At 33.1% G+C, this 13068-nt stretch overlaps 1 protein-coding gene across 1 annotated transcript in view; it reads right to left on the reverse strand.

The window, feature by feature from the left end:
* The window catches only part of MDGA2 (MAM domain containing glycosylphosphatidylinositol anchor 2), a 488781-nt gene that overhangs the window by 108108 nt on the left and 367605 nt on the right, over window positions 1–13068 (reverse strand). Inside the window, exon 9 of the mRNA XM_032593527.1 lies at window positions 12520–12789. Coding sequence (XP_032449418.1) covers window positions 12520–12789 — 270 coding nt within the window. The remainder of the gene's footprint in view (window positions 1–12519; window positions 12790–13068) is intronic.

Raw genomic sequence — 13068 nt, forward strand, 5'->3', positions numbered from 1 at the left:
CTGATTTAACTTGTATGTATAAGTTTTGTTACCAACATATTAGGTCATTCTATATTCTTAATGTAATAGTCACTATCTCTTAAAGTAAGGGATACAATTGGGAAAAGATCATAGTGGTTATCATGGTGAGGGGAAATACCATGAAGACAACCAGTTTAGTGTGTCCATCTGAAGGAAAGGAGTTTAGAGGTTAGTGGAGGAAAAAGTAACAAAGGATTTTTGAGGAACAACCAATTTTTTTGAATTACCCTGAATGTAGTAACAAAATATGCACTAGAATAAGTATATTATATGATAACATTAAATAGAGCAAGCATCTTTATATTATAAAACACCTCTTATTCCCAATACTACTTTAGCTGGCAAATATCATTTATCTGGTAATACGTAATTGAGATATGATTTCCATACAGTAAAATGTACTAGTTTCTATTATTAAAGGTTAGTTTGGCCTATTCATGAAATTTGTATAAAAGGAACCATAAATAGTGCACTTTTTGTGTGTCAGGTTGTATTCACTCAACATACTGTTTCTGAAAGCCATTCATCCATATACTGTGTCTACCAGAAATTTTTCACATTTTTTCCATTTTAATGAGTATAATTCCATTTCATGAGTAAGCTGTTTATCCATTAACTTGTTGATGGATATTTGGAATGTTTCTCGTTAGAGGCTATTACAAATAAAGCTGCTATTAAAGTTTGTACATAATCTTTATATAGACATTGCTTTTATTTCTGTAGGGTAATCATCTAGCAATTGAATTGCCAGATTACTTGGTAAGTGCATGTTTACATTTACAAGAGACAATCCGTTTTCACAAAATTAATCTCATTATACATTCTCAGGAACAGTGTGTGATAATTTCAGTTACTTCACACCCTCGGCAACACTTGGTATTGTGTCTTTTTAACTTTGGCCATTATAATGTGTGTGTAGTGTCATCTCATTGTGGTTTAAATTTCATTTCTACAATAACTAATGACAGTGACAGGCCTTTATACAATTATTGGTCAACGGTATGCTCTTTTCTGCAGTGTCTATTGAAGTTTTTTGTCAACTTTTAATTGGACTATTTGTTTTACTATTGAGTTTTAAAAATTATTTACATACTCTGGATACAAACCTTTGCAACATATTTTCTTCTAGCCCATGTCTTGCCTTTTTATTTTTTAATGATGTATTTTGAAGAGCAGAAAGTTTTAATGACCTCTGATGCATAATTCTTTAATGGATGGGGCTTTTGTTTGTTTACTTTCTAAGAAATATTTGCCTATACCAAATTTGCATAGATTTTCTTCTATGTTTTCTTCTAGAATTTTATAGCTTTAGTTTATTTTTTTTAATAAAGTTTATTTATTTTGAGAGAAAGAAAGAGTGAGAGCACAAGCAGGGGAGGGACAGAGCGAGAGGGAGTGAGAGGATCCCAGGTAGGCTTCAAGCTGTTGGTGCTGAGCCCCGCCTGGGGCTCAATCCCATGAACCATGATAATGACCTGAGTGGAAATCAAAGAGTTGGATGCTTAACCTACTAAGCCCTCCTGGTGCCCTTACAGTTTTAGTTTCTTATATTTACATCTACAGTTAATCTTAATCTTGTGAGCAGTGTAAGGTATTGTTTAAGATTTATTTTTTTCAATATGGATGTATCCAGAACTAACACAACTTATTCAGTAAACTACGATTTCTGCAATGGATTATGCTGGTGACTTTGAAAAATTCAATTGACCATATCCTCTATATAACCATAGATGTCTTTTTCTTCATTCTCTATTTTGTCTGATTGATCCTTCCTTGTGTATAGTTTTATACGGAAACTACACTATCTTGATTAGTGTGTTTTAGAGTAAGCCTTGAAATCAGGTAGTACGAGGACTCCAACTTTATTCTTTTTCTACAACAGAGGCCTAAATATTGTTGAACCTTAGTTTTCCAAATAAAAACTCAAGCATTTCAAGTCCCATTGAAAGAAAAAGAAAGAAAGAAAGAAAGAAAGAAAGAAAGAAAGAAAGAAAGAAAGAAAGAAAGAAAGAAAGAAAGAAAAAGAGAGAGAAAATGCTGGAAATTTTGTTGGGAGTGAATTGAATCTATAGATCAATTTGGAGAAAATAAGCATCAAAACAATATTCATTCTTCCAATCCATGAGTGTGTACTTCTCCATTTGTTTAGGTCTTGTTTAGTTTCCTGAGCAATTTTTTTATTGTTCAAATGTATATCTTGTGCATATTTTATTAAATTTATTCATATTTTGAAATGGTAATTTAAATTGGAAATGGTATTTTTTACATTTCAATTTCAAATTTTTGTAGCTGTTACACATAAATGATTGATTTTACATATTTTATTTTATAAATAAATATGATTGATTTTATGTCCTTTGCTATTGCTAAATTATCTTATTAATTCAAGTAGGATTATCTACATAAACAACCATATGATTTGAGAAATTTGAGAAGAGAATTACTTTTACTTCTGGGGCACCTGGGTGGCTCAGTTGGTTGAGCGCCTGACCCTGGATTTTGGCTCAGATCATGATCTCAAGGTTTGTGAGATCAAGTGCAGTGTTGGGCTCCACACTGACAGCACTGAGCCTGCATGGGATTCTGTCTCTCCTCCTTTCTCTGCCCCTCCCAGCTCTCTCTCTCTCTGTCTCTCTCTCAAAATAAACTTAAAAAAAAAAAAAAGGAAGAGAACTCTTTAAAAAAAAGAAGTATTTTTATTTCTTCCTTTCTTATTTTTACACATTTTATTTACTTCCCTTGTTGTGTTAATGCAATGGTAAGGACCTGCAGTATAATATTTGTGGAGGGTACAAGTGTGTATTTTTGTCTTACTCCCAATTTTAGAAGGAATATGTTTGGTCAGCGTATCATCTAGCTTACTGAGCATTCCCTGTGTACATGAAATAATGTATAGTTTACAACTTTGGGTATAATGATCTATAAATATCAATTAGTTTAAATTGCTTGATAATATAGCTTAGATCTTCTAAAACATCAGTGATTTTCTGGGTACATATTCTATCAATTATTCATGGATAAATGTTAAAATCTTCAGCTATAATTATGGAATAGTCTATTTCTCCTGGCACTTTTGTATTTATGAATTTTACAGCTCTATTATTAGAGACATACACATATGTAGAACTGCTATGTCTTCCCTATAAATTCTTCTTTTATTATTTTTAAATGTCCCTCTTTAACCCAAAATTGTTCTATGTCTTTAAGTCTACTGTGTCTGATAATAATAATACACCTATGTCATGTTTCCTACGTCTGCTGTTTGCATGTTGTGTGTTCCTCCATTCTTTAACTTTCTGCCTCTGTGTCTTTGTATTTAATGTTTTTTTTTTCCTGTAGACAGGAGGGTGTACCTTGTAAATAGCTTGCATTTTAGAAAAAAAAAATCCAGTCCCATGATTTCTGACAACTAACTGGAGTGGTCAGTTCATTTACATTTAATGTAATTACTGGTATAATTGAGCTAATGTCTACTATCCTGCTCTTTATTTTCTTTGTCCCTTCAATGATTTTATTGTTCATGTATTATTGCTCTTTTCCTGTGATAGTTCGAGGAAATTCAAGTATATTTTCATTCCTTTGATGCACCACTTTTTGAAGATGTTTTGGAAGTTTCTGTATGGCTAAAACTATGCAAGTTTAACTTACTGATTCTGTTTAGAGTCAATATAAGATCACTTTATATATCACACTTCATATTTCATGATTATCTGAAGTCCCTATTTACTTCTCACTTCCCACCTTACAATTGTTATAAATTTAAAACCATATAATTCAAATTAATCCCATCATTTATGCTACTGTGATATTTTAGTTCTAAATATGTTAAATCTTAATTTAATAATGTTAGTATTTTGTTTCAAACCAAAGATGGGCAACTTTTCCTTAAAGGACTAGACAGTAAATACTTTAGGCTTATAGGCTATATGATTGTTTTACAACTACTCACCTCTTCTGTTGTAGCATGAAAACAGCCATAGACAGTACTTAAACAAGTGAGGCTATGTTCCAATTAACCTTTATCTACAAAAAAACAGTTGGCTGGTTCCCAAGCTGTAATTTGCTGACCCTTGTTTATATAGCTGTATATTATGGAAATTACAAGAAAAAAAAGAAGAAAGATAGTTTTTTATCTTTACCCACTTATTTACTGTATCTGATCCTCTTCATTTCATTTCCCCCCCAGCTTCATTGAGATATAATTGGTATACAAAATCTGCACATAATTAATGTATACAAACTGGTACATTTGGACGTGTGTATACCTTGTGTTAGCATCACCACAATCCAGGTAATAAACACCCATCACCTCTAAAAGTTTCCTCGTATGAATACGTGTGTGTGTGTGTGTGTGTGTATGTGTGTGTGTGTGTGTGTGTACATGTTAAGAGTCTGGAAATAAACTCACTCATATATGGTCACCTGATCTTTTCAAGGGTGCCACAAGTACATTATGAGAAATGGTGTTGAGAAAACTGGATATCCACATCCAAAAGAATGAAATTGAACCCTGTCTTTTACCATACATAAAAACAAACTCAAAATGGATGAAAGATTTAAATGTAAGGTCTGAAACCATAAAGAAAAGACTATTTATTTTTATAGATTTTGGTTTCCATTGATAACCTTCCCTGTAATAAGAAAAGTATCCTTTGGTATATTTTGTGATACAGTTTTGCTGACTACTAACTCTCTAGATTTCATTGTTCAGAAACATTCATTTGATGCTATTTTTTAAATAGCATATCAAATTATAAATTGACAATACTTTAAAGAATTTTAAAGATTTAGAGATGCTCTATTGTCTTCTAACCCATATTGTTTCTCATGAGAAGGTAATTGTCATGCGTATCATCAGAATATAATTTTTATTGTGGCTGCTTTGAAAATTTTCCCCTTCTTTGGTTTTCCACAGTTGGATTATGATGTACGTAAGTGTGGTTTTTTTCTGTACTCTTCTTGCTTTCTATACCAAGATTCATGCTTGGATCTGTGGGTTCGAATAACTTTTTTTTCTTCCAATCTCATTCTTGTTTTTTAAACCTTCAATTCTACTCATTTTAGACCATTTTGTATCATCTCCCATGTTTTAAGCCTCTTTTCCTTAGTCTCCATTTCTTTTTCTATCAGATTGTATCAGTTCTTTCAATTTGTCTTCAATTTCACTGACCGTTCTAACTTTTCCAATATACTGTTAAGCCCATCCAGGTAATTTTCCATTTCAGTTATTGCAGAGTTTTAGTTGCAGAATTTGCATTTAGTTCTTTCTTACAGTTTTTTTCCCCTTTTGAATGAAATTTCTTATCCATTTGCTCATAAATACTGCATTTATCTTTAAATCTTACTATGTATTCTCCTTGAATAGTTTGAAATTATTTATAATAGCTAGGTTTTGCTATATCCAACATCTGAGCTATCGTAGGGTTCCTTTTTAATAGACCACTGTTATTCATAACTAAGAGTAACATTTTGCTGTGTTTATTCTAATAGGTAATTCAGTTATCAGCTGACCACCTGATGCTTTTGTATGCTAGCTTTTTACATTTTATTGGAGTGAAAACAATGGAGAACTTAGGGCATTTCCCAAGCTCTTCCAACTTGGTGGGAGTCAACTTCGAAATTCTGCCTGCCCATGTTATGAGGGCTTGGTGTTAGCCTTGGTTAGGAAGTATCTAGAATAGACCCTTACTCTCATACATGACCCTTATTTTCTAAGGTTTAATCATTCTGATATCTTACCAGGATGTCAGAAATTTTAAGGGGAGGTATACATCATTTTGCTGAGCTAAAAATCCTAGCTTCCTTCAGCATTGCTTGAATTCTATCACTTTTTTTACTCTGAAGAGTAAATTCACACACAGGAATGAAATGAAAAAGATACAAGTGGAATCAGCTTATACACTATAGAATGGTACACATTAAGAGTTGTTAGAATATATTACGCATTTTCTACTCCATATTTTTGAATTTTTAAATTTTATTTCTTTATTTTTGAGACAGAGAGAGATAAAAAGAATGTGTGGGAGGGGCAGAAAGAGGAGAGAGAGAGAATCCCAAGCAGGCTCTGCACTGTCAGCACAGAGCGCATTGTAGGGCTTGGACTCATGAACCATGAGATCATGACCTGAGGTGAAATCAGGAGTCGGATGCTTAACCAACTGAGCCACCCAGGAGCACTCTTACTCCATATTTTAAAAAATAACTATAATTCATAATCTGGCTGAAACATTGGCCACTAGTTTATCTATTATGATAAATAAAACTTTAAAAAGTTTAATAGAATTCTGCCCCTGAAAAATATTTGATTTCACATAGATGTTTCTTGTCTTTTAGAGTTATCACCAGGAAATTTTAGTAGGTATTATTTTTTCCATCATTTCATTTGCTGTTACTTCTGATAGCTTTAATGATATATCCATAATCTTATGTTGCCTATTTTTAGATATTCATAAGAAACAAGTATTTGGCTGAATAGAACAAACATATGCATTACCGTAGAATAAAATATATTTTCCATATAGTTACTATATAATTCAATCTGACATTAGAAAACAAGAATAAAATATTTTGATATTTTGATTTGGAGAGATTTGGTTATCATTTCTTCCTCTTTTGTCTTCAAAACTAAGCAATGCTAGAGTCCTCCAACATATTGTTTTGGGTAATATTACAGCTCTTAGGCTCTCTCTCAAAAAAAAAAAAAAAAAAAACATTAAAAAATACTCCTTGTGGCAGGAAATGGGTATTTGTGGCAGGGAAACCCTAAGCTGACTTTCAATGATTCTTAACCCTGGTTTTCATATCTTTGTGTATAATTCTTTCCCATTGAAAGTGGGGAGAAATTATGATGGGGTATCAGTTCAGTAATTGTTATGACATACAAGATTCCATCTTAGCTGACTAGAGCTAGGGATTCCTCTTTCTAGCTTGATGAAGTAGATAGCCATTTTGGAAAGACCCTCATGACAAAGAATTATGGGTGGTCTCTAGGATGTGCAGGCATCTTCTAGGACATGAAAGTGGCCTCAGCCAACAAGGAGCAAAACACTTGGGCCTTCTATCATACAACCATTAGGAAATTAATTCTCTCAAAAACCTTAATAAGTTTGGACATGATTCAACTTCCTCTCTGAAATTAAGCATTCAGATAAGAACATTCCAGCCAACCCTTTGATTGCAGCTTTGTGAGACCCAGAACAGAGGATCTGGCTAAACCATACCTGAACTCCTAACACACGGAAGTTGTGAGATAATACACATGTGCTGTTGCAAAAGATGCTCAGTTTGTAGTAATTGGTTATGGAGCATTAAGTAACATAGTACCCTCAATTCCATTGCTCGTCAATATAATATCTTGCAAGCTCTACGATTAAACCTATTCTTGTCTTTTTAAATTATACTAAGGGCCCAATGGCCATGGCTCCTGAAAAGTTGACTATCAGTAACAGTGTTAAGTATTACAGAAATAAAACCTAGATTCCAGGTTTTCCTTGAAAATCTCCATTTAATTTCATTGTATTTTTTTCAATTAAGGCAATTTAATATTCCTAGATTTAATTCCTAGATTTAATCCTGTGATTTAATCTTACTAAAATAAAATCAATACCCACAGCCTTTACTGCAGATACATCAATAGGATTAAGTTGTTTTCAAAAAAATTCAAGTAGAAAGGGTATCTAAAACTACCACTTTTTAAGGAAGTATCCTTAAAAAGAGGTAACACACTGAAATGTAGAGGTAATAGCTGGGACTTCAACAGCCATTAGGGCTATAAGATGTGCCAATTATTGATGGTGAATGAGCAATAAGATGGTAGAAACCTGAATTTCTGAAGACTTTGTGGAAAAGCCATTATGTTAGTTCCTGCAATGATACTTTAAGGTTTAACCTGAGTGTAATAATTTTCTATCTTGTTCAAATCATGGTTACTTGGGAGTTTTATGGATATTTTCAGATACTTGACAAATAATAACATACATAATTAATTTGTGAATTGTAAAATAATACACTATTACAACCTACACATCTCTATTTGGCTGAGGAGCAAAAGTCAAAATGACCCTGGTAAAGGCTTATACGAGGGCCGCCATTACTCTGGTAGAGGAATATACAAAGGGAAAGTATTTCAAAATAAAGTAATATGTGAACAAAGGCATAAAGTCTTGGAAATGTGTAATGATTTGGTGGGAAGCAGAATGACTTAATTTGACTAGAGTGTGGAATAATTGGTAGGACTCAAAGAGATGTATTTCTATATATTCCATTTGGTATATTAATGAGTGGTTTGAAAATTCATGACATTGAATTAATGTTATCACCTCTATAAGGCAATGAAGAGCACAGATATTTCCCACTAAAAGTAAGATATATTTTCTAGGAAAATAAAGCCCTGCAGTATGGAAAATGGATTGAAAGGGAAAGAGAGTGAAAAGTCAGGTATCAGATAAAAGGCAACTATACTATCTCAGATAAAAGAATATATGGCTTTACAAATGTAATAGGAATAAAATTGTTAAAATGATATATTCAAAACACCAAGCAAATATAGTAGGTACAGAGTAAATAAGCGTTAAATATTTTCCAGATTGCAAAATTTTCATCAGTAGAGAGAATACACACTGGTTGTTTTATGCTCAATTATAACTTGTAGTTATGCAATAAAAATTCTTATAGAATAAATATCCGCTGTTACCCATTGAAAAAGACACTACTCCTTTAATAGTTTTCATTTAAAAGAATTTAAAATTGTCTCCATTGATCCAATTCTAAAGTGGTTTACAAATCTAAATTTATATAACTGTATATACATACTTCCTGGAACTTATAAAAATTCCTTCACAGAAAAACATGATAAATGGTGTTTAGTTTCCTACCATTGTTCACAAAGCTAACTTAACCCACAAAACAAACAATAAACAACTCTATGCTTACCTTTACCATAATAATATTAGTAAATAAAATAAATGAAAATACACAGTATTTTGTGGTATTGTCGTTAATATTTTCTAACATGGACAGTGCACTACAAGCTAAGCTATTCACTGTTCCCAAAATATCTTTACTTACTTTCTCACATCCTGACTTCTCAGCAAACACAACCCCACTCATCAACCTCTATACTCCCACACACATCACACACACATGATATAACTGGGAAAAAGAGGTGTGAAATTTTAGCTTTCCTAGCAGCTAAAGTAACTATAAATATGAGGACTGCCATTCGCTATTAGTTCAATTCTGTATATTTTGATATGTACTGAGATCAAGTTCACTTTTGGGTGACTGTATAACAGTCAAACCTAATAGAAGAGTGATCTTCAATTTGGTAAAATAGTTGTAATAACAAAATTAATTAATTTGGCTGTCAGGACGTAAACAGAATTGTCTTCAAAGATCTTTGTGGATAAAGAATATATGCAGAAAGATTATACATACCCTTGTATATATTCTATTCCTGAGCTCCTTTCTGTATAGCTTCAAAGGGTTCTGAATTGTGGTAAATTCATAAGGATTACTAATTGTGATACGTTTTAATAGAAGAAACAAATGCCTTTTCATTGTTCCTTCCAGACCTCTAATTCTAAGGAATCATTGATTTCTTTATATAATTGACCCTTAACAACACAGGTTTGAACTTTGTAGGTCCACTTCTATGTGGAGATTTTTAAAAAATAAATAATAGTGAAGTATGGTAAATATATTTTCTCTTATGATTTTCCTGATAACATTTTCTTTTTAAAATTTTTTGATGTTTATTTATTTTTAAGAGAGAGAGAGAGAGAGAGAGCAGGGGAAGAGCAGAGAGAGAGGGGGAGACACAGAATCCGAAGCAGGCTCCAGGCTTTGAGCTGTTAGCACAGAGTCCAACACGGGGCTCAAACTCACAAACTGACAGATAATTACCTGAGTCGAAGTCAAACGTTCAACTGACCGAATCATCCAGGCTCCCCAATAACATTTTCTTTTCTCTAGCTTACTTTAAAAATATAGTATATTATGTATATGTGTATATATATATATATATATATATATATATATATATATATATATAGTACAAAGTATGTGTCAGTAGATTATACACTCAGTAAGGCTTCTGGTCAACAGTAGGCTATAAGTAGTTAGGTTTTGGGGGGAGTCAAAAACTGTATGCAAATTTTTGACCATGTTGGGGGTTGGTGCACCTAACTCCTCTGTTGTTCAAGGGTCAAATGTATATTTTTCTGGATTATACAATATTTGGATTTCAATTATTTCCTTTTTTCTTCAAAACTATTGGAATCTTGAAACAATGAGGTTGACATGAAGGTATAAAAAATACACACTGGAAATAAATTAGTTCATGGAGCTATTCATTCGCTTGTGGGGGCAACCCATAACAGGCTTATTCCTTCCTGGAGCTATCAAAATCTATTTACTACATCCCATGGATCTTGAATGGGAAATGGTTTCTTCTAGGAAAAGTATTCCCTTCTGGTCTCAGCTTGTCTTCCGGTTCAGAAAATAGGATTTGGGTCACATGATAGAGAACAAATGAAAATCTTACAAAGGCATCATTGTCTAAACTAGCCTGAAGTGTCAAAAACAAATTAGAATGAATGTAAGTCCAAAAATTTGAAGAAAGGTACGTAGTTAATTTTATGGAGTGTTTTTGTTTTGGAGAATTAATGAAAAAAAGGTGTCCTATTTCTACCGATATGTGGAAAACAACCACCTTTGAAAGATTCTTATTGATTTAGGGTAATAATATGTAAATTAAGAGTGAAAGTACATCGTGCCACTTAAATTACTCCATAGACTAACAGACTCCATTCTCTTTCCCTTATAAATATGCGTAGGAATAAAAATTAGCAGTGAGATCATCATGTAAGTAGCATTGTCCTAGGGATTTCTGGTTTTGTTTTAATAGTTCACTTTAAAAAAAAAAAAAGTTTGTTTATTTATTTATTTATTTATTTATTTACTTATTTATTTATTTAAAGTCAACACTGGGGAGGGGCAGAGGGGGAAAGAAAGAGAGAGAGGGAGAGAGAGGAAGAGAGAATCTTAAGCAGGCTCTGTGCTATTAGCACTGATCCCAACTCAGGGCACCATCTCACAAACTGTGAGATCATGACTTGAGCTGAAATAGAGAGTCGGATTCTTAGGTGACTGAGCCACCCAGGAACCGTATTTTAATAGTTCACTTTAAGAAAAGTAGAAATCTTTTAAGTCTAACTGAACGTTGATAAAAGGACTATAAAACCAAGAGGTGGCAAGAGCCAGAAGAGAGGACATCTTCATATTCTTTGGTTGGTTCATTGCATTTTATCTACCTAACGTCATATTTCAGGAACCAAAAATATGTCAAGGTGATTCATGTCTAGAAAATTTTCTTATTGGTAAGAACTTATCAATAAAAATTTACATTACCAATGAACAAGATTTCACTAAGTTTGAAACATTTACAATTGATTTTCAGGTAATAAACAATTCACTGTTTCAGTTTTTACTAGCATAAACATTCCAACTATTATGACTAACTTTCCCTAGAATTAAATAATACTGAAAAAGAATAAAAGGAATATATCCTTTTAATGTATGCCTAACCCATAGCTCAAAAATTATACAGATTTGTTAGTATATAGGTTATAAAATAATTTAAATATTTACATAAGACTTAATAGAGTTAATATTTCTTTTAATACATTGAAAGATATGGCACGAAAAAGTTTTGATTGATACGTCTTTCTAAAAATTTATTATATGCCAGATACAACTTTATTGCTTTCCCTCTGAATATCTGTGAACCAATGGTAAGCCAAGGACAAAATTAAGATTCACCAAAATTAAGATTCATCGTTAGTAAATAAATAATAATAGGAAGAAAACACTCCACCATTAAGAAAACCAAAGCAAGTCTTGGTTAACAAGTAATTTTAGACTTGCAGAAGAAAATATATATTAGTATTAATATTTGCAATGTGATCTAAAAAAACCTTGTTAAGATTTGTCACTTTATGGGGCGCCTGGGTGGCGCAGTCGGTTAAGCGTCCGACTTCAGCCAGGTCACGATCTCGCGGTCCGGGAGTTCGAGCCCCGCGTCGGGCTCTGGGCTGACGGCTCAGAGCCTGGAGCCTGTTTCCGTTTCTGTGTCTCCCTCTCTCTCTGCCCCTCCCCCATTCATGCTCTGTCTCTCTCTGTCCCAAAAAAATAAATAAACGTTGAAAAAAAAAATTAAAAAAAAAAAGATTTGTCACTTTATTACTTAAACACTCAAAATAACCAAACTCTTCACCAAATCTACTTGAATTCACATAAACTTCTAATTTTATAGGCATATAAACTGTCTTAACTACTAAAACAAACACCTTGAAAAGAAATGAGTAGCTCTAACTATGGTAGTCAAACTGCTCATAGTATGCTTCATGGATTTGAAAAATGCTTTAAATTCGTATAGTGACAAAGCCTACAATCCCTTGATCAAAAATATATGAAAGGCAAAAATATTGTGAATCTTACCTGTAACAAGAAAGCTGCATCTCCCAGCTCCAGCTTCATTAATGATGCTACAATTATAAACCCCATAGTTTTCATTGGAAAGACTCTTCACCGGGTATTCTGTATACTCTTGAGAGTCAAACTGACCCGTCCGTAATAATTTATTGCCCAAGCGCCATTCATAGGTCAGCACCCGTATTGGATAGGCTCTCAGGACCCGGCAGCTCATAGTAACACTTCGGTCTTGTCCTTGCCGAATTTCCAGGAACGCTGGTTCCACAGCAGGAGGATCTGCAGAAGAGATGTTAAAACAGGTAAAACATGTGGTCTGCAATGAGCCAAAGACTATTCTTATTCTAAGAAGCTGTTTTTAAGAACACATCTAGCAACAAGTAAGGAGTAAGAGGTGGGTGGAGAGCAACACCAGGAATTTTATCTTGGGATGGGAAATGGGAAACATCATTTACTGACTGTGGGCAGTGAATGAGATTCACTGCCTTGAAATATCATTTGCAGGTGAAAGTAGCAGAGTTCATTTTTTTCTTAGCTACTTCCCAGAACAAATCATCA

This window comes from Lynx canadensis, chromosome B3 (assembly GCF_007474595.2).
Source record: "Lynx canadensis isolate LIC74 chromosome B3, mLynCan4.pri.v2, whole genome shotgun sequence".
Lineage (NCBI taxonomy): Eukaryota > Metazoa > Chordata > Mammalia > Carnivora > Felidae > Lynx > Lynx canadensis.